The 27,946-nt window shown below is 33.8% G+C and overlaps 4 protein-coding genes and 1 non-coding gene across 10 annotated transcripts; 2 read left to right on the top strand and 3 right to left on the bottom strand.

The window, feature by feature from the left end:
• Positions 1–291: 291 nt before the first annotated feature.
• LOC120278073 (2-succinylbenzoate--CoA ligase, chloroplastic/peroxisomal-like) lies at positions 292–6,904 on the top strand. Of its 6 annotated transcripts, none has more exons than XR_005541554.1 (10): positions 292–494; positions 708–780; positions 960–1,131; positions 2,133–2,231; positions 3,288–3,385; positions 3,639–3,832; positions 3,978–4,108; positions 5,053–5,459; positions 5,771–5,951; positions 6,727–6,829. XR_005541554.1 is itself a non-coding variant. In XM_039284974.1 (10 exons), exons 1-10 carry the CDS (start codon positions 298–300, stop codon positions 6,854–6,856), a joined length of 1,704 nt encoding a protein of 567 aa, XP_039140908.1. In that variant the 5' UTR covers positions 292–297; the 3' UTR covers positions 6,857–6,904. The 6 variants fall into 6 exon arrangements, 5 of the variants coding, with proteins under 5 accessions (XP_039140908.1, XP_039140907.1, XP_039140909.1 ...); XM_039284974.1 differs by having other exon boundaries at positions 3,984–4,108; positions 5,743–5,951; positions 6,727–6,904; XM_039284973.1 differs by having other exon boundaries at positions 5,743–5,951; positions 6,727–6,904.
• Positions 6,905–8,356: 1,452 nt separating this feature from the next.
• LOC120277409 (CRM-domain containing factor CFM9, mitochondrial) lies at positions 8,357–13,397 on the bottom strand. Its single transcript, XM_039284244.1, has 5 exons — positions 13,175–13,397; positions 12,408–12,470; positions 12,015–12,288; positions 9,448–9,849; positions 8,357–9,364 (listed from the first exon to the last, which is right to left on the bottom strand). The coding sequence occupies exons 2-5, from the start codon at positions 12,467–12,469 to the stop codon at positions 8,489–8,491; spliced, it is 1,614 nt and encodes a 537-aa protein (XP_039140178.1). The 5' UTR covers position 12,470; positions 13,175–13,397; the 3' UTR covers positions 8,357–8,488.
• Positions 10,625–10,697, bottom strand: TRNAM-CAU. The gene has a single exon. It is a non-coding gene; the product is annotated as a tRNA-Met (tRNA).
• Positions 13,398–20,826: 7,429 nt separating the features above from the next.
• On the bottom strand, positions 20,827–23,281 carry LOC120277772. Its single transcript, XM_039284613.1, has 4 exons — positions 23,255–23,281; positions 22,619–22,846; positions 21,845–21,918; positions 20,827–21,681 (listed from the first exon to the last, which is right to left on the bottom strand). The coding sequence occupies exons 1-4, from the start codon at positions 23,279–23,281 to the stop codon at positions 21,564–21,566; spliced, it is 447 nt and encodes a 148-aa protein (XP_039140547.1). The 3' UTR covers positions 20,827–21,563.
• A 177-nt stretch (positions 23,282–23,458) lies between these two features.
• On the top strand, positions 23,459–26,864 carry LOC120277771. Its single transcript, XM_039284611.1, has 6 exons — positions 23,459–23,495; positions 24,207–24,268; positions 24,354–24,670; positions 25,242–25,559; positions 25,651–26,181; positions 26,477–26,864. Exons 1-6 carry the CDS (start codon positions 23,459–23,461, stop codon positions 26,862–26,864), a joined length of 1,653 nt encoding a protein of 550 aa, XP_039140545.1.
• The last annotated feature ends 1,082 nt before the right edge of the window (positions 26,865–27,946 follow it).

The raw sequence follows: 27,946 nt of genomic DNA, 5'->3' as shown, positions 1-27,946 counted from the left end.
CAACTATTTTGAATCTTGTATTTTAAAAAAAGAATATAATGGGCCGGCCCATGAACAGGTGAGTTTTAGACCGGCCTGTCGGTTTACGAATGATTTCGGTTTTTTTTAGGTGACCCGTGACCCGTGACCCGTCAGGCTCGACTAACTGGCCGGTGCTCATCTCCAACAACACCGACTTGGATCAAAACGATTTGGCGGGAAACGACACGTGTCAACCTAGACCATGTAGCTTATCCCTTACCTATATCTCTCAAATGAAACATTTTGTTTTGCTTATCCAAAAATCAAGAAACGGGAATGGCGCACTATCAGGGCCACATTTGCCAATGTCTCCCTCGTCTTCTCACCCTCAAACGCGATTCCCCGCTGACCATCGCCGGCGACCGCCGGAAGACCGGCCGCCAGTTCGTCGAGGATGTCCTTGCTTTCTCTACTGGCCTCTCCGAATTTGGTGTCCGCCCTGGAGATGTCATCGCCATTGCTGCTTTGAATAGGTTTTCATTTCATCTTCCTTAATTTCTTCAGTGAATTCCAGTGCTGATGCTTAGGGTTTTGGATTTTTTTTCTCTCTTTTGGCAATTGAACAGTGATTGGTACATTGCATGGCTCCATTTTATCTTCCTTAATTTATTCAGTGAATTCCAGTGCTGATTGTTAGGGTTTTTGGGGTTTTTTTTTTTTTGGTTTCTCTTTTGGGAATTGAACAGTGATTGGTACATTGAATGGCTCCTGGCAATCACATTTGTTGGAGGGATTGCAGCTCCGCTCAATTATAGATGGGTAAATCAAAATAAATTATTTGCATTTTTTTACGCTATGCTTTTGTTCTTCACTTTTTCTTGACTGATAGTTGTAATTGGGAATTCCTTGTTTCAATTTTGGGAGGGATGGTAAATTTAGAAATTTAAACTCATTCTGGAAGATGAAGATGTATTGTTACACTTTTTCTTTATGTATAGAGTCTTGAAGAAGCAAGATTGGCCATTGAGCTTGTTAGTCCTGTGATGTTGGTTGTGGATGAGAGCTGCAGCTCATGGGCTCTTGAACTGCAAGAATCCTGTGACATGCCGTCTATTAGGATGCATGTTCTCATTGGGGATGCTACTCCAAAATTCAGAAACAATCAAAGTGGTAAGTAATTTTCTATATCATGGCATGATTGTTGATGCTATGCACATCTTGAAATTGTTTGGTTTTCTAGCTGATCATTAGCACATTTGCAATCATTTCTGTCTTACTTTATTTCTTTTATTCGCCTTCAATAGTTCATATTGATTTAATTCAACCAACATGCTACATTAGTTTGAATGCAAGAGCAAATTGCCAAATTTCATGAGATTGCATGTACTGTCATCTATGCAACATAACTGCAGTGGTTAATTGACCATGTTGCAATGAGGATACAAATGATCTTGAAAGAGTAGAAAATACTTTTTGTTGTAGATAGTAATTAGATACACATGAGAGCATGTGTATTGTAACTCTTGGCAGTGGCAGTCTGGCAGATCCTAAACTTTGACAGTGGGGGCAATACACGCGCTACACACATATAATGCAACTAAAGGTGGTATCTAACTAGGAGCCTCTCAAAGCTATCAACTCCCTTGAGTAGATAAAGTAAAATAATGGAGTTGAAGAACCATCAAAGATGAGAACACCAGTTATGCTTGTACTAGATCTTGTGAGGCCATAAATATCTGTAACTTTATCTAAAACATTTTGCTGACATCAAGAATCTTGTGTATGTTGCATGGCATCCAACTGACAAATCCTACTAATTACCATCATTTCCTATAAACAGTCCAGTGTGATACTCAAAACAACTACTAATTTCCATTGCCTCCTTAAAAAGGAAAACTTTTTAACAGTTTGCAATCTGGTGCCTATCTTTGTTTTTTTAGTGATAATGCAACCAAATACATAACTTCTCCCACTAATGGTGTTCATATTAATAAAGCCATCAGGCTTGTGTCTTCATAAAAAAGAAATCTCTTAATCCGTAACCCAAAATTTAAAATTCTGCTATCATCACAGCTATTGAAACTTGATTCACCTATAGATACTTTTCTCAGAAAATGTCTCAGGCAATTTTATTTTGGATATACTTCTCTGACTCATATTTCCTTTTCCAGTTTTAAGAATGGATTACATTAGAAGATCTTGGCAAGGTCCTCCAACAGCAGATCCACTTTTGGCACCGAAAGGAATTGCTATTATATGCTTTACATCAGGTCTGATTTTGACTTTTCATAATAGGCTTAGTATTTAAAATATCTCATGTTCAACGGAAGGTTTAAAATTTTGTGTAAGACACTAGGCTGATGTACTTGATTTGACTTTCATGTGCTTTTATTTCAGCCGTCCGTTATTAAGATATGAGGTATGGTCTTTCTAGGATTTGTCAACCTTTGAATTTGATCTTAACCTCTTCTCGGAATGTTATGCATGCTTTTGTCAAATCATGCAGTTTTTGTAGGATAATTAGTATTCTTGCAATATTCTTGTAGGCCTCATTTGGAAGCCAAGGAAAATGGCTTAGCATGTGGTGAATAAATAGTAGCTTAGTAAAGGGTGAAACAAGATATTTTCTATTATTTTGGCATAACAAAAGCCAAGGAATGAGGTGTGAATCAGCAAATATGCAGTGGGGTGTATCAAATAGCCACCCTTATTTGAGGAGCCAAATATAGCTTATCCCATTTTGCCTCCAATTTGGATGCATTTCTGTTATACCTCAGGATTACAGGGGCAACGTTAACTGAATGCCTAGTCCATTAGAATTGTTAAAATTTTGATCACACAATTTAAAATGGGAACAATTCTTTAAACTTCCATGTGTAATCTTAGAGCAAAATGGAAAAGAGATGTATACGTGCGCACACACATTAACACACATTTATGCCCTGAGTTATGAATCTTTTGATGCTGCATGTAGTTGATTCTCATGGTAAATTCCTTTCCATTGATTTGATCGATTTATTTTTACAAGAGAAGTACTAAATTGATCATAAACAGAGATGCTTACAGACTTCTTTGGTGAATTTGCAGAGAGCACATATGAATATATATCAAATCCAAATGAACAACATGTTGAAGTAAATCATACCAGTTGATATTGTTTAGCATATATGGATAATGGTTTTCATCTACCAAACTTTATTTTTACAGATATAGAATACACATTCATCTATGTTTGAAGTAACTAAAAGCACTCATGTGGTTTTATGTCACCAATATATTTATGCAGGAAATTTTTATTCCATGACATGAGATTCTCCTGTATCTAGGAACCACTGGAAAACCAAAGGGAGTTGCCATAAGCCATACAGCTTTGATTGTTCAATCCCTTGCAAAACTTGCAATTGTTGGTTACACTGAAGAAGATGTATGCCTTTCTTGAATGTGAAAAGATTTCCAATTATTACTTGAAAAATATTTCATTCTTTTGTTTGGTATGACATTATTGCTTAGGAAAGCTTATATGTGCCATAAAAAGGCCAAAACTTTAAGCATTGATAATGATAGGTCTAGTTTAGCTTCATTGTAAAAATATACTTTAAGTGATAATTTCCATTAAAATAATTGTACAAGATATCTCCCTGAATAATTTCAGTAAACTGAGGCTTTTGAGTTTGCAGGTTTATCTCCACACAGCTCCCTTGTGCCACATTGGTGGCATATCTTCATGTATGGCCATGCTAATGGCAGGTGGTTGCCATGTGGTACTACCTAAGTTTTGTCCAAAGTCATCTATCCAAGCTATTGAGCAGCACAATGTGACATCTCTAATTACTGTGCCCACAATGATTGCTGACCTTATTTCATATATCAGGTGGCAATGCACTTCCACTGAAGGAATAACTTACCTATTTGCATATGGGTTATTGTATATCAATGACATTTTTATTTCTCCAGATAATGTTTATTTGCTCCTATCCTTAAGGATCTTATAATTTTTTAACTTGAAATTTCTGCAGTAGCAGGTCAAGTAGTTGGGAAGGTGGAACAAGGGTGAGCAAGATCTTGAATGGTGGTGGAAGCCTCTCAGTTGAGCTGTTGAGCAATGCCATCCATGTATTTCCTCATGCGAAAATTGTTTCGGCTTATGGTATGTACAGTATCTTGCATGTCTTAATTTACTATTATGTATTTATTTTTTTCTTGTTCATGTTGCGTTGATGTTTGGCAATATGCAATATCGAAAGGATAAAATCTGAATTTTCTTCAGCATTAATTTCTCAGTTTGAAATTGCAATATCTTCAGTTTCAATGCAATTAATATTGTGTTTGGTGGTAACTTGTGGAAAACAGATCTTTTATCTTTATTAGTGTTTTTGGTAATAAGTATTTTATTATAGCATACATCAACATTAATAAAATAATTAAAAGTGAGTTAGAAGTCTAAGCCTATGATTAAATGTGCCAAGCATTGCCCTAAGATCAATTTTGCCCATCCAGTAAAGATTGGAGATGGAGATGTTGGGGTTTTGTTTACAGGAAAATGGTTGCTAATAATGGAGCTGTAGAGAGCCCTAAAGATATATATATATCTACACATACAAGGAGCTCATCCAACGGTAACAAATTTATCTGTTATATGGGAGTGACTTGGGTTTTGCATGTATATAGGGCCCAGCTCCAACAGTTTGAAGTGAATAGACCATCAAGTTATTTTTTATAAATTTGATCTACCTAAATTATCAATTATGTTTAGCCATGTAGCTGAAGTCTACGAAAAACTCATATGCATTCTTTAGTTGTTGTTTATCTTGTAGGTTGCAAAACTTCAGATAAGTCTGTTTTGCATAAGTTCTAATTGAAACTAATGAGAAAAGCTCTTTTAACAAAATGTTGGAAGTTGCTTTAATTGTAAAGAATTTCTTCCATAAATCTCTAGACAAAAAGCTCTTCCTTAAAAGTGTACGATCAGCTTTTGATATTCTACAGCTAAAGTCATTTTTTTATCTGCACAAATACATGCCCACCTCCCCTCTTTAAATAATTGAAAGAATGTTGCACTTTTTCCATCATACTTTTGAATTTTATGACCAGGAATGACAGAGTGCTGCTCTTCGCTGACTTTCATTACACTTCCCAATCCAAATTGTGAAAAATCTAGAATTCTCACTTCCGATAATCATAATCTCAAGTCTGACCATATTTACCAACAACCTGGAGGTGTATGTGTGGGAAAAGCAGCTCCCCATGTTGAAATACGGATATCTACAAATGATCAAGCTAGCAGCTTCTCTCCTTCCATCGGAAAGATACTTACTAGAGGCCTGCATGTAATGATTGGTTACTGGAAGGACACTTCTGGAAACCTACTGCATTCCAATGAAAATGGTTGGCTTGACACAGGTGATATAGGCTGGCTAGATGAGAATGGCAACCTGTGGCTTATCGGACGTGAGAAAGGGCTAATTAAAAGTGGAGGAGAAAATGTTTATCCTGAAGAGGTAGGATTTTACAGAACATCAATCTATAAAATTGCAAATATTTTTATGATGGCATTTTTTTATGGTAAATATTTTAGTCATGTAGTTTTCATCATTCTCCTTGTACCTTTTGAATTATTGATCAGATCATATGACATTCCTGACAGTAAATATCATTAAGGATGGGTGTTTGTGACAGCATATGACCCCTATTTATTTGTTTTAAACCTTAAGAAATTGAAATTAGGTGCTCCTTTTACTATTAATTCTGATTAAAAGTATAACTGGGGATTTTGAGGTTTAGGTTGAGGCTATTCTTGCACAACACCCAGGAATATCCAATGTTGCTGTGGTCGGGATCCCTGATATCCGCTTATCGGAGAAAGTGGTTGCTTGTATTAGCATGAGGGAGAGCTGGCACTGGCTTGATGAAATATCCGGACATTCACCAGGTCAAAATGAACTGTCAAGCAAGCTCCTCCAGAAATTTTGCAGACAGATGAATTTAACAGGGTATTAATCATCATTTTTTTTAATGAAAATCGGTTGGAATTTTGTCCTTCTGTGAAGACACCTAATTCCGCATGAATATATTTTCATTTTTTGTCCCTTGACTTAAAATATAAACGATGCAGCTCAATGGATCACCAAGGAGGCTGTGAGTGACTTAATATATTTAGAACTTTGTGTATAGTTTCTTTTCTACCTTCTTAAGTTTTTATCTTGTCACCTCATCTATTTATATCTTGATTCTGGAAAGCATAAATGCAACTGCTTCTTGTTCAACAGAGTAGGCTGGTTATGTGTTCCCATAAATGTTTGATCTAGAAACTAGAGTGCTTGACAGTATAACCGTCTTTGACCACTTTCTTCACTGTTTAACCAGCCAAATAATTTTTATGTTTGTGCACGGCCTTAGCTCTAATTTCAGCTCATTTGGTGTTAATTACTCAATGTTACTAATTTAGTTAGGTACTCCGCACCTTGTTACATTTGGTTTTCTCTTTAGTTACACATAATTTACTTCAATGCACTTTGTTGATATCATGTATATTTTTTTTTTTTTTGAAGTAAGGAGCCCAAAGGCTATTGATATCATGCATATTTATTTATTTTTTTTAAGTAAGGAGCCCAAAGGTTATTGATATCATGTATATTGGTTACCCTGTCATATAGCCTTATTAGCATCAATAGTTTAATTTTTTTTTTTGGAATTGAAAGTTCTTTCTATTATGTCATAGGATGGTCAATAGAGATATCTTTTATGATTTGTTTTTGTATACTGCAGATTCAAAATACCAAAGAAGTTTTTTTGGTGGAAGAAATCTTTCCCTCTAACCACCACGGGGAAATTGAAAAGGGATGATGTTAGACAAGAAGTTATCTCCAACATGCAAATTGCATTGTCGAAATTGTGAGTATTGAGTGTGTAAAACATTTGTTTTCCGATAAAAATAATTTTATTATATTCTTCCAATGTGAGAACTCTTAGTATCCTATGTTTGCATTGGAGTTAGTTTAACAAATAGATGTTCATGCAGACTTAGCATCTCAAAGTAGCTTTTAGATTCTATTATGAAGAATTGTGCGCTTTGATTAGTTGTCGTATTTATTTGATTTGCATTTGTGGTATGAAATCACAAAAAATATATATTATGCACGACATACCTTTTTGTAAAAATAAACTTTGATCATCTTTTACTCATCCAAGCAACTTATATGGCCAAGCTAGTTACTAATTATGTAAGATGAATATGAACATATGAGTGCAGATCTATCATCATCATATGGGTTTACTTTACATCAAATTTAGAGTCATAACTTGGTTAATTGGTTTGTTTGGATATATACTAACATGCATCAAGAGATTAATAGAAGTAACTACTAGTTTCACATCAGTTAAGTTAGTAAATATATGGCTAGATTTCCCCTGCTTAATCTTTTGGGTTGAATGAAGCTAAGATTGTGTTTGGTGTAATTTCAAGACCTAAATCAAGAGGTCCTTTTTCCCTTTGTTTAGTTTACATGATATCTTTTCTCTAATTGGATGTTTAAAGTTTAAAGTTTCATTTATTGGATGCTTGAAATACTTGAAGTACTTTGTAAGTATTTTTTTTTAAAAAAAAAATAAACAATTTATTTTGCATATTTTTCTCAGTTTATAATTTTTGAACAGATGAGTGCTGCATGAGGAAATAGATGGTTGACTAATTTGAGATTTTTTTTTTTCTGGTGGAAGATGTGACAAATTTTGTTTTCTTGTTTGGTTGGATTAGAAAATAAATAATTAAATTTATTGATGAATTTTTCTACTCTGATTATCTTTAAATCAAGTCCAAGTAATTAGCATTAACATGAGAAAATTTTGTAAGCACCAAAAATGAACTTTTATAGAGTTCCTGAGAGAATTTTCAAGCTTGTTGATTAAAATAAATTAAATGTGATTTATTCATATTAAATTCTAAACATTTTTTCCCGTTGAATAATGATTTAAGACAATTTTAATTTTTACTATTATAATTTTTATTTCACTTAGCTTTTGCAACAAACAACTATTTTTATACTTAACTTCAGATCAACTTTGTTGTAAAAACTATTTGCCACATGTGCAATGTCTTGAAACAATCAAATTAAAGCCTTAGTATGAAAACAGTATTTTAAATAAATTTTAAAACAATAATGGATATATTTGTTTTCCTCTAAATATCAAAACTATATTGAACATAAACTCAAAATACCTAAAAACCAAAAGCATATTTAAACCTAAACTAAACAAATCAAAATGTTTGCAAGTTCCACCCTACTTCTGCAAACCACAAAGCCCTTGAATCATGAATCTAATGGCACCATGGACAATAAATAGTAGCTATAACCATAACTCCCAGGAGCAAACAAATCACACATATGAAAGCAATCCAAGAGATCAAAATAATGGTGCTAGACTTTTGGCAATCAACCAATAAATATTTCAAAAACATCATACAACACCCTCTATTCAATTTTCTCCAATGCAAAATGAAGCATTTAAAGCTTCACATAAATTTTCTTTTCTAATCACTGTCCCAACTCTCATCGATATTTTTTTCCGACAAAACTGCAGACGGCCGAGCAAGAGTATCACTCTCCTCCCCGCTACTGATATAATTATTTACATTATCCTTAGAAGCTTTTGGACTATATTCAGATCCCCAAAGCTCATCTTCGGAGTTGTCAAACTCATCGAATTCAGATTGCACATTCGGTTTGGTGTCCAACGAATGGAGCTGCTGCCTTATTCCACCTCGGCCACCTAAGTCCCTATTTCTTGTTCTCAATTCAGGAGAGTCATCATCTTCACTATCCTGGTCATCCACATCGTTATTAAAATCCGACTCCATTCCTTCTGATGCTTCTGAAACCTCATCATCACTATCCCATTTCCGAATATTCACGGTCCTTTGATTATTGCCACTTCTGCTATCCTGACCTCTTCCGCGACCACCGGCATCTTCTTCAAAGTCATGATAATCTCTCCATTGTGAGCTTCTACCTCTCATCCCTATTTCTTCTCTTCCCCAATATCTAATCTTCGACGCTTCTTCTCTTTCCGCTGCTTCTTCTGCTGCCCATTCCTGATCGGCAGCCTCCTCTATTTCAGCAATGAAACGATCAAGCTCCTCCTGGTCACTATCTTCTGATTGTACTGCAGGTGATTCCACCCCGGCATCATCAATCCCAGATACTGGTTGTCTGTCCTCGCGGAAGACATATGGAGTACCCTGCTGCTCATCTATTGCGCGGAAGAATGTGGAAGCCACTCTCTGGATGCTGGCCATTGCCACCGGATCCTCTGGGTTGACACCCATGCGCCGGAGCTGCTGCTCTAATTTCTTGATGTTTAGCTTTTGAGACTCGAGAGCTTGCTCAAATCTGGCCTTGAATAATGCCTGCTCACAACACAATGATGCATAATCATATCCATCACAACCAGGGCAAGCAAATACAACCAACCATATTACATTATGCGCACCTTCCTTTTAGTGAGTGTATTGATGGGAATTAGATTCTTCGGTTGCCTGTAGTTTCTTCCACGGAACATGATGATTGTTTTCACATTGTGTATGTTGACCACAATGCCACCACTCAATCTTGCTATCATAGTGGCCATCTCTTTGATCCTTTCCTTCGGAAAGTTATCGCAACAAACTTGGACCGTCTCATGAAACTTCCAATGAAGATGCATATTTTGCACAACACCCCCAAATACCCCACGGACTCCTACAGGCACATAATTTCTATTTCTAAAGCCAATCTTTTTGTATGCTTGAAGCTGCTCTGGGGTAAGCAGTTCTGGATCATGACGAGGAGCAGGCAATTCAGGCAGCTCATACTTCTTGAGTTTCTGCAGAAGTAAAGCTACCTTTTTCTTGGCCTATAGAAAAAAATTGCACACAAAAGAGGTCAATAAACACAAAGATTAAAAAAAAAATTGCACATATTTACCAGATGATTTTAAGATGAATATTATCCACCTGCAATCTAAAAAGCATCTACACAGGAAACAGTAGCAGAGCATTTAATCATAGATAAGACATCATCTTTGCAGAAGCAGGAGAGCGGTGAAAATGCCATGGCGACCCAACAATATTCACCCATTAAAAGACCCCATCTATCTATAAGTGATGTCATACGATTAATAAGTGAAGGGTAAAATCTTAACTAGCAAGGTAACATTTTACCAGCTTTTCAATATAAGTTGGACAATGGATCAATATAACAAGGAACTGTTGTTTGTGAACATAATATTGGTCTTATGAGAACAAAAAGAATATTTGGCCCAGTAACAGTGTTAAATACCAAGAAAATGACTGAGAAGGTTTTCTTTCTGCTCTATCCTCCAAATTCAGGGGCCCCTATTTCAACAAACTCTTGAAATAGCTGAAGCTAACTTGAGTAGAGCTGAGGGTAAAAGACAAGTAATTGAAGCCAATCTAGCTCTTAGACGAGCTAGGACACGAATAGAGGCTATCAATGTTATCTCCTCCTAGACAAACAACAATACATCAAATCAAAATAATCAAAAGAAGTTCTTTATTATACACTACACCGCCAATTGAACATAATCAAGTGTAATCTGATACAACGAAAAAAAGAAGATGGGTAGAAAAACTTATTGGATACCGCAGTCAATGGTATCTAATAAGTTGTACCTACTATTGGATTTGAACCAATGACTTCTGCCGTATGAAAGCAATACTCTAACCACTGAGTTAAGTAGGTTATTTATCACCACAAAAGACTCATCACTCCGGGGATTATAGATAGAATCTAATTTCTAAGCAATCCTAATTCGTTAACAGTAAACGGCTCGGAGAGCTATCATGTGGGATCATCAGCTGCCCATCTTGACAAGAAATTATCTATATGTTAAGATATCTATGACAAGGGCTATAGCTCAGTTAGGTAGAGCACCTCGTTTACACGTGCGCCAATGCTTTTCAAAAGAAGTCAGTTATACAATGAATATAATTCATCTTATTGAGATGAAAAATCGATGTCTTACTCCATAGATTTGAGGGAACAGTAGCCTGACAAATATGTGGTTTGGTTCGGTCCGATTTAGGTGCGGATTTAAGTGCCAAATAGAACCTATCGTTGATTTTCTAATTGATAAGGTAAATACCCAGTCCATTCAATGCTAGGCATAATGAGTATAAGGACCTCAAAATAATCTTTTTTCGTCCTATGAACTTTACGACACAGGTGGGTAGGTAGAGAATACCGAGGTAGAGAATACTTTCCTTATTGATTCTCTAAAAGTATGAAAAATCTAATAAAAAACATACAGTAAGGTATCCAATGATTCTCCACACAATGGTTGATAAAGCTGTAATGTGGCGTTCATGTAACATATAATAAGTCTCATAGCTTATTGTAATGTAATCTATTATAATAGTAAACAAGATAATAGAGCTCTAGGCAGCACATACGCTTATAGCTGCAAGTTGGCAAGCTGATATCAATAATGCAAAAACACTGCAGAATTCTATTCGCAATTAATAGGTATACAAATATGTGTAGTTTTGTATTTCAGGTCTGCAACAACCAAGTATAGGACTAAAAAGTCTTTCAGAATCCAATTTCAACACAACACACAATGAAAGCATAAATCAGAAACATGGTGCAAAAACACACCTTTTTTTTTTGTGGGTTGGTTGTCCAATTTTACAAAGGAAAGAACACTGGGAACACTAACAATGCAACATTGTAACAGATGAAATAAGTTAAGATGATCAATGTGTCTTTATTGACATTTTTATAAATAAATTAAAGTGGCACCACTGATCTGCAAGAAAGATTTTATAGGGAAAATCTTCTTCTGCAGAGAGTATTATCAAAAGAACTTTCAAATGAGCATAACTTTTTCCTGAAGGCACATATCATGCGAAAAGCAACAAATAACTGCACTTGAGAACCCTCCTATACTGAAATCCAAGACCTCCCAAACCCAAATCTTGTCCAACAATCTATTCAAGTGGCAATTCTACTAAAAAGGGTATGATGGCAAAAAGGAAAAAGAAGGATCCCAAAACTCACTCTTCTTAAGTTATATATGAGCCTCTCTTCATCTGTCATTAATTTCTTGCGTAATTTTTTTGCACGCCTAATCTCCCTTAAGGTTTTTCCTGTTTCTCTACGCATTCTTTTCTCCACTTTGCTCCGCATGCTCCTGCCCTTTGTAGTTGACATCATTCTACAAATATTAGCCAATCCAAACGATGAAGCAGAGGTCAAGTTCATTTCATATGTTTGTGATCTGATCTCACAATTGCCTTTAATCTGCCAGGAAGCATCTCTAGGCAAAGAACCCCTGGAGTATATAAAACAGAATCATGGGAATGAATTAACAATAACTAGTATATACACATCACAAGCTGTTTTCAAGAAATAAAGATCCATAATAAGAATGGCTTCAAGCTGAATATGCACCTATTCTGAAGTCCTGATAACACCCTCAAGCAATGCCTATTTAAGCGCCTCAACCCCCACATGCTGCAATCATTCAACAATGTTCATCAATAAATTCTGATATAATTCAATTGCGACAAAAGCTATTATAGACAATGTGCTAAAGTTGTCAACAATCAAATAACATTCAAAGTTCAGTGATAAACAGCCAACTTATCGAATAATCATACTTAAACAAAGATGAAAACTACCTCAAACTGCAACAAAATTTCATATTTCACATCAATATCCCAAAATTAAGGTTCCTTCCAAAAGGCTCAACTTTCAGGCCTTCTCCATGCCTTCTTATGGAGTACCACAAACAAAGTCCTCAAGTACACATTAACAATAGGGGAAAAAAACGTGAATCTAACAAAGCACATAAGCAAAATCTTAAACCAAATCCCATATACTAATTTATAGAGAAGCTTCAAACTAAAATAAGTTAAAAGAAAATACATATATAAAAAAAAAAAAAGGCTTTTATTGTACAATGGTATGATGTTCACTTAAAAAAACAAAATTTATGATCATGTTCACTTAAAAAAACAAAATTTATGATCAAACGCTTATCTGCCAACACTTAAAGAGATCTTTCCTTACAAGGCCGAAGTTTCCCATTCAATGAGAATACCACAATGTTCTAAGTTTTGCTGATGATCAAGCAAAACAAAACAAAAAAATCCAAATGATCACAAGTTTGAAAGCACCGTTGCAAAAAATTAAAACCAAAAAGCATGAGAACATACAGGTTTCGTTGATAAGGCCTATCCTGGATTCAAATTATGGAGAAGATGGACGCCCTAAACAAAACTCCGGCAAGGGTTAGAGGATGGTGACGGGACTCCAGAACTCCGGGAGGATTGGAAGGTGGTGGCCGGACTTCGTCCGGTGAGAATTTTTTGGCTAAGAAGAGGCAGCGCTGTAGCAGCTCATCAAGAAGACACCTTTTTTATTTTGGGGTTTAGGGCAACGGATGAGAGTGATCATGGTTTTCTCTAATATCTCAAAATTTTCAAGTGAATTCCTTTTTTACCCTCGGTTTTTTTATTAATTATAAAATGTTTTTATTTATTTTATTTTTTTAATATCTAAAAAAAATTACTATTTTATTATTTCAAAATTAATTTTGGATGGATTTCTTTTTTACCCTCGATTTTTTTTATTGATTATAAAATTATTTATTTATTTATTTTCTCTAATATCCCAAAAGTTTTTACTGTTTTATCATTTCAAAATTAATTTTGGATGAATTCTTTACCCTGCACTATGATCGGTTCTTATTGATTATAAAATGTTTTATTTATTTTTTCTCTAATATCCCAAAGTTTTACTATTTATTATTTCAAATTTTTGTTAAATGTTTGTCTTTTAAGTAGTACTCAATCACTGTGTTTATTTTGCTATTTATAAGCAATGAATAGAAGCTGTTTTTCATCCAAAAAGTGTGTGTGATCATGAGAATATCATTAATTAGTTTTAAAATCCATGAAAACAAAAATTTCCTCTGGGAGATATATATATATATTGTGGCGGAGCCGGTAATTATAAAGAAGGGGACAAATTATAAAAATAAAAAAATAATTAATAAAATATTTATAAATTTTGTTTAAAATTTGTTTATATGTTTATAAATTTTGTATATGTTAATTTGTAGTTTAATTTATAAAAATCAGAGTCAAAAAATAATTTTTTACAAAAACGTAGCTAAACATATAATTTTATATTTTGTGTAAACTAATTTATAAAAAAATTTAAAACTAAAACATAGATTTTTGAGAAATATATATATATATATATATACACACACTACATAAAGTAATTTATAAATTATCAATAGATTAAATAATAAGTTTTTGTAAATATTTTTTAAAAAAATATTATGTTTAAGAAGATAAGTATTAATTTTTTTAAAAAATTGATTTTTTTTAAAAATAAAAATTAAAACCCTAAAGAAATAGAGAGAAAAAGATATATTTAAAAAAATTAAAATAAAAGGGAGAGAGGAGGAACTATAGAGAGAGTGAAAAATAAAAATAAAAACTCTAAAGAAATAGAAGAAAAAATATTTAAAAAAATTAAATTAAATTAAAAACCTAAGTAGTTAAAGGGAGATAGGAAGAAGAAAAAATATTTTAAAAAAATTAAATTAAATTAAAAACCTAAGTAGTTAAAGGGACTAAGGGAGATAGGAAGAGAGAGAGAGAGAGAGAGAGAGAGAGAGAGAGAGGGAGAGAGAGGGGAGAAGCGGCCTCTGGGGCGGAGAGAAGAGTGAAAGTTTTACTTGGCACACCATTATTATTTTTATACATTTTATAATTTCATAATTATAAAATAATGAAACATCACGTATATAATAAATTCATATTCTATTCATTAATTCCATAACTATGTTTTACTCTTTTAATCAATTAGAAACTTATTCCTGTGAAACTGATTAAATACGAACAAAAATAATATCTGAAAATTTTACTTTCCGAATTCATTAAAAATTATAAAAAATAATCATGTTAGACATTTATTTTTTACATATTGATTAACTGATTAACTGTATTTATTAAATACGAACAAAATACCTCACTGCAATACTTGTTCATCTTGCCTGGTTCCAAAAATATGGAATTCCTTTATCCTCCCTATCACATCGTGATATGTATGTTGTTATTTTTTTAATATTGTTGTTAGCAAATACATGTTAGACTGTGATATGAAAGGACTATAAAATAACCTAGTTATGAAATTAGACGATATGATTTCCTGTAATATTGGGTATATATGTCACTACAACAACGCAAAAAAACATCATAGGGATATAAGGGGTCCACTAAAACCCAGAAATTATCAAACCATCTCATCCCCAACCACAAACTTAGATACAAGGGAAAAAAAATTTTCTCGGTCCCAAAATTCAAATACCAAAAACTCAAAATACATTAAAAAATGCTCATTTTTTTTTTTAAAATTTAACCCTCAAATTGGCATGCAAAGTAACATGAAACAAATCATAATTAAATTACCATTATACTATGACATGCAAATTAACATAATCAGAATATAAATTAAAAAAAAAATACTATCATGTTAACATCATCTATGTATACTAATCCATTGAACAAATCATAATCAAGAGATAAAGTGCAATCTCAATCAAATTAACACAATAAATTTAACATTAATCAAATCTTAATCACACTCAATGTAAACATATCAAATATGTTAATATTTTTGATTTAAAATTAATTTTTAATTTTAAAAATAAATAGATATAGATTTTTTTTTAATCTAAATCTCCAGAATTCACTCTCTAATTCCTCTTAATGTCACAATTCCTCATGAGTTTTATTTTTATCAACAAATCTCTCCACTATACTATACGAATAATCTAAAATAATTAGTTTAAAATGTTTATATATATATATATATATTACATGTTTAAACTCTAGGGTTTTATTTAGGGGTTGTTTGGTTGTCTGTAAGTGAAATTACATGTATGTGAAATTACAGTGTAAGTGAAAATGCTATATTTCTATTTACATCACTGCTGTTTGGTTTGCTGTAACTGAAAATGGTGCATTACTTTTAATTTGTTTGGTTTGATGTAAGTTAGAAGATATGGTCACCATGTAAGTAGAGGGGGTGAGATTACCCCCAATATACTGTATTATTATTAATTATTTAATGCATTTTAAAAAAATAATTTAAACTAAAATAATTAATTTAATTTAATTTAATTTTTAAATTAAATTAAATGATTTACTAAAGTATTTATTACATTTAAAAATAATAATCAGAAACTCAAATAACTAAGCCAAATAATAATAAGAAACTTAAATAATTAAATACTAACTCTAAATAATTAACTTAACTCTCCTCATCTACTCTTAACACTAATGTAAATTAATTAATTAATTAACTTAATAATAATTTAATTAAATTAAAAATATATAAAATTCTTTAATTTTATATAAAAAATATTTTTTTTAATTAAAATTAAATACAAATTGGTATATTTTAAATAAAAAAAATAAATTTAATAAAATATAAATAAGTATAAGTTTAATTATATTAACAATTGATTACATGTAAGTTTTCATTTTCTTTTAATGCATAATTTGGAGAGTGAAGAATGGTGATTTTAGCCCAAATGTTTTGCTGCATTTCAACTTACAGCAAAATTTGCTGTAAGTTGAAATGCAGCAAAAGTACACAAAACTGCAAAACTGTTTACATGTAAAACTGATTTCACAGCAAACCAAACAGCATTTTACATGTAAAACCAGTTACATTACAGCTACTTACAACTAGTTGCAGGTAACCATTATTTTTCTCTAATCATAATATTTAGTTAACTATTTATAATTTGATAATTAAATAAGTATAGTGGATTTTTAAAAATTTTATTTCAGAATTTGTGTTATATATATATATATATGTATGTATAATGTTTAAAATTACATTTCAAGGACGGGGCAAGGAAGGTATTCCTTGTCCCCATCCTTGGGCCTTCCCCGATGGGGAATCAACCCCCCACCCTGGCCCCCTCCTCTACCTCCAAAAATTATTCTCATTCCCAACTCCATTGGAGCTGAGAATCGGATTTCCCGTCGAGGCCGGGGCTAATGGACAACACCGGTAATTTCAACACCATTTTCACAATAAAAGTGAAATCAAATGCTCCTAAATTTACAGTAAGCAAAATATAAATCAAAATATTGATATTCTTATTAAATAATAAAGGAAATTAAATAAAATTTTTAACAATAAATAAAAAAAGGGAATTTAGAAAGTCAAACAATATACCAAGCGGTTATTTTGATGTAGTAATAATATATAAGCACCTAAAAGTTATGTATAAAAATATTTAATTTTCTCCCATGTCACTAAAAAGGAAAGCTATATATATTACACTCTCATCATTGGGCCAGACCCGGCTGGCCCACCCAAAAATTTAGGCTTTGGTCCAACTTAAGCTCAAATTCGACAAGGTTCATAAATAGTTTGGGCTGAGCCTGACCGGCCCAAATTTTAAATATGAAGCCTATGGCTAGCTCATGGGCTTGGCCTTTTGGATTGACTATTGAATCGGGCTAGTATCCGCCCGTTAGATTCAACTTGAATTGACCCATTGTTATTTTTTTTAGCTTTATTTAATTAAACTTTGTGATGATTTAAAAATTAAAAATATAAATATATATAAATGAATAATTTTATTAATTGATTAGTATTATTACATTTTTTCACTTGAGAAAAATATTGCATCATTAAAATATGAGTAAATCCCAACTAAGTTGGCACCTACTCATTCTATCATTGTATGTTCTATGTGATATTTTTTTAAAATTTTTATTATTAATATTTAATAATAAATCCAATGGATCAACTCATGGGCCAGCTTGTTGGATCAGTCCAAAAAAGTTCAAAAGGGTCGCCCCGTGGGCCGGGCCATCATTTAAAAATGATATCCATATCCAATCCAAGGTTTGTTTGGGTCGGACTTGGACTGATCCGTCAAACATTAACTTTAGATTATGTTTGGAGCGGGCTTAGGCCTGTCTGTGGACCTTGGGCCAAATGATGAGAGTGATATATATATATTAAGTGCTTAAGTAAAAATAATTAACATTTAAGTATTATACCAAAAAATACTAATAATCAAAATTAAGTGGGCAACAAAAATTATACATGCATAATTCCACATTATAATAAATAGTGCACTTGTTCATCTTATAGTATGAACATCGTTGGAGTTGCTTGCTGAATGTTATCAAGCTAAGAAAAATCAATGAGTTGCTTGTTGTTGAAGATGAAATTGTTTAACAGGTGCCCGTCTCTTTTTCCTTCTTGGTGTCTTCCTTTTGGGTTGTATTAATTATCTATGTTAGGTGGCTTGTCACTCTACTCATTCTCTAAACTAACAATCGCACCTGTATCATTAATAGAAAATAGTTTCTTGTAATTCAAATTTGTCAAGGACACTATAATGCTTCCAACGTCATTATACATCGATCTTTATCTAATATATTGAACTTTAATAGAGATAGGGTAGTCTTCTTCTCCTTAGTAGGGAAGGGGGTGTGGAGGGAAACATGTCCTGGAATCTACTTAGTTGTGTTGCCAATATAGCTAGGATAGCCAGTTTGCCATAATTACTTTCTTCACCGGTCTTCTTCTCTAGAGCCAACTTTTGCACCAATTTGCTTGTAAGTTTCTAGAAATTCTTCTATGAAGAGCGAGAATATTTCTTGAGAGTAGTTACAACCTCAAACCTATTCTTTGGATGTGGTGCACTCTCCATCTACTCAAGGGAGTCCAATTTTGAACGAAGAATGCTAACCTCTATTCTGATAGATTATACCATGTTAAGTATGCTTCTTAGCTTGTCATCTTCCCCACTCCTCCATTCAAGACTCTCAAAAGGGGTACATTGCCAAATTCTTTATTAGGAACTCCTAGATAGGGAACACTGATGAAACTTTTTCCTTTATTGGTTCCCTTTTTCTTTACCTTCTCTTTCATTGTTTGACAAAATTTGAAGGTGGCAAGGTGCTTGAGTCCCCTGCATTTCCCCTTTGACTAATCTTGACATCTACTTTTATTATTACGATAAACCCAACCTCATATTAATTCAAAAAACAAACAGTTTATATTCATAATAAATAGAACTTGTAGGAGTTAAATATTATCGTATACAACTAACTACTAACAACAAAAGATAAAAGTTAGCAACTATAATAAGCAGTATTTATGAATAATATATAGTTATATAGAAAAATAAATAGTAAAGCAAAATAATGAGTAGTTAAAACTATTTTTAATTAGATACTTTTGATTCTAATCAAACATAGTAAATAGAAAGCAATAAAGCAGTAAATTAAACAATTCAATCATATTTTGTATAGTAATAAACAATATTAAAAATAAATATAGTAAACTAAGTATGCTTTATATTAAACAGTAGCATGTGCTTCTTTCCCAACAAGTGAGTTGATCAAGGGAGTGACTAAAGCTTGCTTTTTGAAATTGTGTTTACCATAGAACAAAATTAGATCTCCTTGCCGGGTGTCAATTACTTTATAAATCATATCATGTTGAGTAATTACCCACTTTTTTATGTGCTTTATCTTTAATGTCTTACCCAAGCATTTGACCTTAACAAGGGTATTACCACTAAGATATCATCCATAAGCTATATGTAGCTATAAGTGTGTTGCCTAAACACATCCATATTGTCGCAATATAGGCAAACCATCAGTATATTAGGTCACTCATGTCAACACTAATTATCAGGTGTTAGTGAAGAGCATAGAACCCATGAGGTACACTACTAAAAGATTGATGAAACCCTCTTCCTCCATAATGTTGTTCATGTTGCTGTCAATGTCTTTCTCAAAATATTTTTCCTCAAATCCATAATATTCTTTTTTGCAGCTTGAAATCCATCATAGCTCAGTTGCAACGCAGTCCTAGTATATATCTTCGACCTCGAAGCCTATGGAACTTTCACTTATCTTGGATCTTTTTGTGCACTTGCAAACTAATTGCATCAACACATCTAGTACTCCTCTTTCTTGAATTACAGATTCCACATCCATCAAAAAGACAAATGGTGTGTTGCAGAGCAACTACCGTCACCTTCAGGTCATCTTCTCCTTCAATTTACTCAAGGTCGACACATTTGGGACAAAGTAACATCTACCGTTGTAGAAGTTTCCAAACTGACTAACTATATTCATTTTACTTAAAAAAATAATCAAAGGAATTTCGTATATTATAACCAATTCCAACATATATTAACCATCAATACCTTATATTAAATAATAAATACTCATCTTAAATGAAAACATGAATACTTAAATAAAAATAAGCATGACAAATGATTACTGATTTTGGTAAGTAGTTAAATCAAATATTAAATAATAACATGTAATAGAAAACATGCAAAGCTAATAATAAACATAATCAAGTAAAATGGAACACAATGAAATAAATTAAATTAGCTACTACAACTGTATACCTCCAAGTTCTAGTAATAAATTTAGACAGAACAAATCTTAATATCGAAAGCCATCCTCTGCTACATAAATAATTCTAAAAATAAATATAAAATGGGTGTCCTATTGAAACCTGACTATATAACTAATTAGCATGTGTTCAAATAAAATACAGAAATTTGAAAGAATTTAACATCTCACATTCTGTACACAATATCTTATAACAATGAGCAAATAAGGGAGCAATATAAGACAATGACAGAACTTGATGTGTACATATCAAAATTACAATTACAACATTTAGATAAAGAATTCAAAATTGGCATTTACATATCAAAATTACACTTGAAATATTTGGGTAAAGACATTTGTACAACACATGGATTCTCAACCTCAATTTTGTCCTCATTCACAAACATAAATTTCCTCTCCAAATAGATACAACATCCACAATAATACAAAAATTTTAATCACAATGAGTACTATCATTAATAATATATTGACTACCATAACAAATTTGAAGAAAAAATATAAAAAAAAACACAAAAAACCGCTAAATTCCCAAATTGGGGATAGAGCAAACCTTAACACCCAAAACACTGAATCCATGGTGTGTAATATATCCCACTCAAATAATTTCTAAACATGAGTATTTTTCATGAGAAAATGCACCCAAAAACAAAAACAAAAACAAAAACAAAAACAAAACAAAACAAAAATTGGTGCTAAGCCTCACCTATCCCAGGGGGCTTCATTCCTACAGAACTTGGGCTGGAACGAACACTTTTCATTGCATAATCTCTTTAATAGCACACAAAACTTTCCAATAAATAACTATCCTCTTCGGCAAACCCTTTGGAGGAATAGAGGACACCTAGTATGATTAAAGTGAAACCCCCTATACTGAAATCCAAAAAGTCCCAAACCCAAATCTTGTCCACCAATCTATTCAAATAACGAAGATTTTTGGAATGAGTTTTACTATTAATGTGGCGCATGATATCAGCCATGGTGGTTGATATCATTTTCTTAAAAAAAAATGGTAAGCAAAGATATCTTTAACTGCGAATTTTACTAAAAAGGGTATGATTGCAAAAAGTAAAAAGAAGGATCCCAAAACTCACTCTTCTTATATATGAGCCTCTCCTCATCTGTCATTAATTTCTTGTGCAATTTCTTTGCACTTAAGGTTTTCCCTTGTTTCTCTACGCATTCTTTTCTCCACCTTGCTCCGCATGCTCCTGCCTTTTGTGGTTGACATCATTCTACAAATATTAGCCAATCCAAATGATGAAGCTGAGGTCAAGTTCATTTCATATGTTTGTGATCTGATCTCACAATTGGCTTTAATCAACCGGGAAGCATCTCTATGTAAAGAACCCTTGAAGTATATCAAATAGAAAATGAATTGACATAAGTAGAACGTACACATCACAAACTGTTTTCAAGGAATAAAGATCCATAATAAGAATGGCTTCAAGTTGAATATGTACACCGACATGCTGCACGCATTCAACAATGTTCATCAATAAATTTTAATATATTCAATTGTGACAAAAGCTATTATTGACCATGTCCTAAAGTTGTCAACAATCAAATAATTGTATTCAAAGTTCAGTAATAAATAACCAGCATATCGAATATTCATACATAAAAAAAGATGAAAACTACCTCAAACTGTAACAAAATTTCATATTTCACATCAATATCCCAATAGTAAGGTTCCTTCCAAAAAGCTCAAGTTTCAGGCCTTCTCCATGCCTTATTATAGAGTACCACAAACAAAGTCCTTAATTACACATTAACAATAGAAACTAACAAAGCACATTAGCAAAAACCTAAACCAAATACCAGAGCAAAAACCTAAACCAAATACCAGATACTAAATGTACATAGAAGAATTCAAACCTCAAAAAGTTGAATATATATATATAAGGCTTTTATTGTACAATGTTATGATGTTCACTTACAAATACAAAATTTATGATCATGTTCACTTAAAAAAAAAAATTTATGAACAAACGATCTTCCTTGCCTTCCATACAACCTCAGGTTTCCCATTCTCTTACAATACCACAATGTTCTAAATTTTGGTGATGATCAAGATCAAAACAAAATTTTTCCCAAATGATCACAAGTGTGAAACCACCGTTGCAAAAAGAAAAAGAAAAAAAGAAGAAAAAAAAAAGAGAGAGAACATACAGATCGCTTTAAAGGCTTTGGTGAGAGGGCTTGTCTAGGGAGGAGATACGGAGAAGATGCGCCAATGAAAGAAAACTCCGGCGAGGGATAGAGGATGGTGACCGGAACTCCAGAACTCCGAGGAGGAGGGTGGTGGTGGAGCTTTGCCAGTGAGAATTTTTTGGCTAAGGCTTTGCTTGGATGAGGTGAATAGGGGTGAGCATTATTCGGAAAAACCGAATACCAAACCTAAACCAAACCGAATAAGAAGTCTGGTTTGTTAACTGAATTTTTCTGGTTTGGTTTAGTAACAATTCTATTGATAATTTGATATTCGGGTTCGGTTCGTTTTTTTATATAAAAATTCGGTTTAACTGAAACCGAACCGAATTATGTTATATTAATAAAAAAGATTATATGTAGGCTAGGCTTTTGTATAAGTTATATATGATTATTTCTAAGCCCATTACTTAATAGGTTATAATACGCCTAAAATGATAGAATGCTGAATTTAAAAAATTATGAATTAATAGTTCAATTAATTGCCCTAGTAATCATTTAAAAACTTTTTTTTATATAATATCGGTTAAATAACAAATTTCGGTAAATAACCGAACCGAACCAAAATATTTTGGTTTGGTTAATTTTAGTTTTTACCTTTATTCGGTACGGTTCAGTTCTCATTTTTTAACAAATTGTAGTTCTATTAACCAATAATTCGGTTTAGTTTGGTTCGATAACCAAACCGACGATGCTCTGCCTTGGAGGTGAAGGAGGGGTTCATAAAGGAGGGTAGAGTAAGGTAAAGTAAGGGAAATGGAGTTTTTAAGTCATACCTTATTTAGGGCTAAGGTAAGGTAAATGGAGGTTATCAAACCTTCTAATGTTTGGATTAAAGGTAATAGACGGCAAGGTTTTATGTCAAATTACTAAAACAGACCTTCATTGAGTTATTGTAATAACAACACTAATACTAATATGAACACGAATACTAATATACTAAAACTAATATATTAATAGTAATAATAATAATAATAATAATATTATTATTATTATTAATATACTAATATGAATATGAATATACTAATAATAATACTAATACGAGTACAAATATATTATTATACTAATAGTAATACTAATAATACTAATGATAATAAGAATATACTAATATACTAATACTAATATTAATATACAAATATGAATATTAATATTATAATAATAATAATAAGGAAAATTATTTAAAAGCCCCTAAGAAGTTTCATTTTTCCTCTGCAGTTCCTCTGACATTTGCACTTCCCATGTAGTCCCTCTTTTTAAACATATTCCTTATAAGTCCCTGGTGTTACAGCCGTTAGTCATTCTTTTCTGAAATACCAGAAATGCCCTCGTCTCGCCCAATCACATCACCTTTTTGGGTAGGTAATGGCAGGTGTACTTCGTCTTCTTCTTTATCTCCATTCTTTGTGTCTTGTTCTTCTTCTCCTTACCGGTGTTCTTCTTGTCCTTGTCCTTGTTCTTGTTCTTCTTCTTTGCGGCCTTGTTTCAGCCGTTCAGTGTTCTTCTTGTCCTTGTTCTTGTTCTTCTTTTTTGCGGCCTTATTTCTGAATAGTCGGTGTTCTTCTTCTCCTTGTTCTTATTCTTTTTCTTTGCGGCTTTGTTTCTGTCGTTCACGTAAGCAACGTCTTCATTCAGTTTCACTTACTTCGTCGTTCGGGGCCTTTTTTTTAAGCTATGGGTTTGTCCAATGTTTACGCAGGTGTTAGTCATCATGGAGACATTTTGTGCTATGGCTCGTTTCAAAGGCGAAGGACGGCTACTCCAATTCACGGTCCTCACTACATGGGAGGTTGTCGTGGCCGAGATATGTGAGCGTTGGTCACTTCAGGCTTCTCGAGTCATTATGATGTTTGTGGCACCTAACTCATACGGCACGGTTTGCCCAATTGAGTCAGATGCTGATTTCCAATGCATGTGCCACATACACCACACTTACAAGAAGAGTGTGGTGGACATCATCGTTGAAGAAGTCAGTGGGGCATCGGAAGCAACCATTAATATCTCCTTACCAACATTGTAATTCAGCGACATACACCACACTTACTATGTCGTTGTGTATTATCTCTAATTTTCCGTGTAGCTGTATATGTTTCTATGTATTACAGTATCTTTCATGTGTATTATATAAATGTCATGTGTATTATACGCATGTTCTGTGTAATAAATTGATTTTGTGTGTATTTATTTGTGTTTTAACTGTATTGTTCGTGACTTGTTTCGTACCTTATGCATTGGCATCCGCAGGGAGTCAATCTTAGAAACCCTGAATAAGTACATAGGGTCGTTTTTGTCCGAACATCCTCGTACAGTGCACTCAGTATTGCTTCATCTTCACAAACATCTGATGAATTGACATTGTAAGTAGGACAACAGTTCGAGAGTGTGGATAAGTTCAAAGATGCCTTGCGCAACCACGCCATATTGCATAATTTCGATTTCACATTCATTAAAAATGACAGACTTTGCTCGACTGTGAGGTGTGCTTCTCTGGATTGCCAGTGGCATGTCCACGAATCTAAAGATAGGAAAGATGAGACATTCCACGTGAAGACAATGCAAGCAATGCACACTTGTTGTGGGGTCATAGGTACGACAACCACTCGAAAGCTAGTAAGAAATGGATCGGTGACTGTATTATGCAGAGACTGAAAGAGCGACCATTGTATCGAGCCATTGATATACAAAAAGACATCATTCGAGAACACGGCATGCGATTACCATACAAGCATGTATGGATGGGTAGGGAGGTCGCTCGGTCCGCTATTCATGGTAATGAGGTGAGCAGCTATCATTTGTTGTTGTGGTACGCCGATAAGGTGGCGGAGACGAATCCCGGAGCATTGTGGCAGTTGAGAAGGACAGGGAGCGATTCAAACACGTTTTCTTCTCTTTCCGCTTGTCTTTGGTTGGTTTCAAAAAGGCGTGTAGACCATTACTATTTGTTGACGGAACTCATTTGTTCGGCAAGTACGGCGGGATTCTATTGGGGCAACCAGCAAAGACAGGAATGAGGGTATCTTCCATGTGGTATTTGCTATTGTCGATAATAAAACTGACGACAACTGGACCTGGTTTCTCGCCATACTCGGTGAGGCAATATACGGTGAAGATGACTATCGCGAAATTATTACCTTCATCTCGGATTGGTCGAAGGGCCTTATAAACTCGGTCACGAGAGTGTTCCCGTCATCGCCGCATGGTTATTGCCTCCGACATTTGGTGGCAAAATTCATGAAAGCAAATGCTAAACTTGGCAAAACATTGTGCAAGCAATGTTGGGATATAATTGTAAGAATTGCATATGCTTACACAGTCAAAGAGTTTGATGACGCCATTACCGAACTTGCGATGAAATCGCCGGAGGCACATAATTGGTTACTGTACAAGTCGAACGTTGATCACTGGGCTAATTATTTATTTAAGGGTATGCGTTGGTGTGAGATGTACTCCAACATTGCGGAGTCATTCAACGGCTGGGTCAAAGAGGCCCGACATCTACCTGTGACAAGCCTGGTTGACTCAATAAGGTATGTCTTGTCTGTAAAATCATGGCATTTATGTGTAGTAATTTACAATAACCGTGTAATATTATTTTCTCCGGTGTATTATTCTTTTTATTATGTAATATACATAATTTGTGTGTAAAACCATGCTATTTAAATGTATTAGTTTTTAATAAACGTGTAATATTGTTTTTGGACTGTGTATTATTCTATCTTTTTGTGTAATATACTTGATTTGTGTGTAACATCATGCAAGAACTGTGTAGAATATGTATTTCTGCACACATGAATTTTACTCAGTGAGAGTGCATGTTTATAGGTTCAAACTTATGAATATGATGGCTGGATGCGCACAAGCAAGCAAGTGGGATACACATCTTTGTCTGGGGATACACAAAAAGGTTGAACTGATTATTAAAGATAGCAGGTTCTTATGGGTGGGTCGTTCAATGACGAATACTTATGAAATACTTGACAATGACATCAATGCTGTCAGTCTACGAAATCAGAAGTGTTCTTGCAAAAAATGGGAAGTCCATGGGCTCTCGTGCAAGCATGCATGTGCAGCGATCATGCAAACTGATATGAACATGCACAGTTACGTGGCCGATTACTTCACAGTGGAATGGTACCGCCGTGCATATGCTGAACCTATACATCCAATCCCTGACACCGACAAACCAAGTGACGGTCACCGTGAACTATAAATCCGGCCACCGATCACCAAAAAACAACCCGGCCGTCCAAGAAGGAAGAGAATCGAGTCACAAGGATTCGACGTCCGCGAGTTACATTGTAGTTGATGCCACAAAACTGGTCATAACCATCGATCATGACGCAGTCATAGCAGATTGATCATAACCATCGATCATAGTTTAGTGTTTATTATACATACGTATGTGTATAATATATTAGGTTTATGTGTGTTATTAGTCCAGTCTGTGTATTATATATCATTTCTATGTATTATATGTGTGTAGGTGTGTATTATACATTTTGTTTTTTGCTTTTTGTTTCTGTGTAATACATTAGGTAAGAAAGAAGCTGGCTTTACATCTGCATTTTCAAAATCGTACAAATATCCGAAAAGTTTGATAGAACACAAGTAAATCCAAACAAGTTCAAATTTTGACAATACACAAGTAATTCCAATATTCTTAAACTTGGACAGGACACACGTATCATTAGGGTATGACAGCATTAGGCGTAACCTCGTTTTTTGATTACATGGCATCAATTACATCGCCCAGCTTCTCTGTGTCTCCCTCGGCTTCCTTCAACCTTTCCATCTCTGCGGCAACGGTCTCTTCCACAGCCGCAGGTTTGTCATCCACTTGGGCTTCACATTCCGCAGAATTAATCCGTGTTTCGGTCTCCTGGACAACATCAAATTTATTTTCGCCCCCGGCCGGGTGGTCACCCCCTTCGTCGTTCACTACGGCATCGTCTTGGAGTTTTTGTTTAAGAGTGACGTCCTTCATTGTATCTGTCATTGCAATAACCTTCTTCCGAATGTTGACTGCTAGTATTCTCGGGACGTACTGAAGCTGTAGAAATGGGACTTCCGTTAGCAGAACATCGAGCGTTTTGTTATCCAGGATTTGCTCCATGAAACGCATAAAGAAGACTGGGCAATCTATACTGCGAGATGCTTATTGCGGGCAGGATCGGACATGCATTATCGGTAGATACTTGAATGGGTTTGCGTCTGTGTTAACCTCAATGATGAACTCGAATAGATCCCGCTGCAAGTTGAGAAAAACAGACGTTCTTAGCATTAATTTACCAA

This window comes from Dioscorea cayenensis, chromosome 15 (assembly GCF_009730915.1).
Source record: "Dioscorea cayenensis subsp. rotundata cultivar TDr96_F1 chromosome 15, TDr96_F1_v2_PseudoChromosome.rev07_lg8_w22 25.fasta, whole genome shotgun sequence".
Lineage (NCBI taxonomy): Eukaryota > Viridiplantae > Streptophyta > Magnoliopsida > Dioscoreales > Dioscoreaceae > Dioscorea > Dioscorea cayenensis.
This window is presented reverse-complemented; position numbering and strand designations above follow the sequence as displayed.

Excerpts from the sequence above, each read along its gene's own strand:
- LOC120277772 (XM_039284613.1), bottom strand. The coding sequence starts at position 23,281 with ATGAGAACTGAACCGTACCGAATAAAG. Across the intron at positions 22,847-23,254 it reads CTGAACCGTACCGAATAAAG|GTTTGGTATTCGGTTTTTCC; the intron begins GTAAAAACTAAA and ends GGTTTGGTTTAG. Across the intron at positions 21,919-22,618 it reads CAAAGCCTTTAAAGCGATCT|CATGTCGGTGTACATATTCA; the intron begins GTATGTTCTCTC and ends GAATGCGTGCAG.
- LOC120277771 (XM_039284611.1), top strand. The coding sequence starts at position 23,459 with ATGGAGGTTATCAAACCTTCTAATGTTTGGATTAAAG. Across the intron at positions 23,496-24,206 it reads TTCTAATGTTTGGATTAAAG|TCGGTGTTCTTCTTCTCCTT; the intron begins GTAATAGACGGC and ends ATTTCTGAATAG. Across the intron at positions 24,269-24,353 it reads GCTTTGTTTCTGTCGTTCAC|GTGTTAGTCATCATGGAGAC; the intron begins GTAAGCAACGTC and ends ATGTTTACGCAG.
- LOC120277409 (XM_039284244.1), bottom strand. The coding sequence starts at position 12,469 with ATGTGGGGGTTGAGGCGCTTAAATAGGCATTGCTTGAGGGTGTTATCA. Across the intron at positions 12,289-12,407 it reads TTATCAGGACTTCAGAATAG|GGGTTCTTTGCCTAGAGATG; the intron begins GTGCATATTCAG and ends TATATACTCCAG. Across the intron at positions 9,850-12,014 it reads TCATATATAACTTAAGAAGA|GCCAAGAAAAAGGTAGCTTT; the intron begins GTGAGTTTTGGG and ends TTTTTTCTATAG.
- LOC120278073 (XM_039284973.1), top strand. The coding sequence starts at position 298 with ATGGCGCACTATCAGGGCCACATTTGCCAATGTCTCCCTCGTCTTCTC. Across the intron at positions 1,132-2,132 it reads ATTCAGAAACAATCAAAGTG|TTTTAAGAATGGATTACATT; the intron begins GTAAGTAATTTT and ends TTCCTTTTCCAG. Across the intron at positions 3,386-3,638 it reads TTGGTTACACTGAAGAAGAT|GTTTATCTCCACACAGCTCC; the intron begins GTATGCCTTTCT and ends TTGAGTTTGCAG.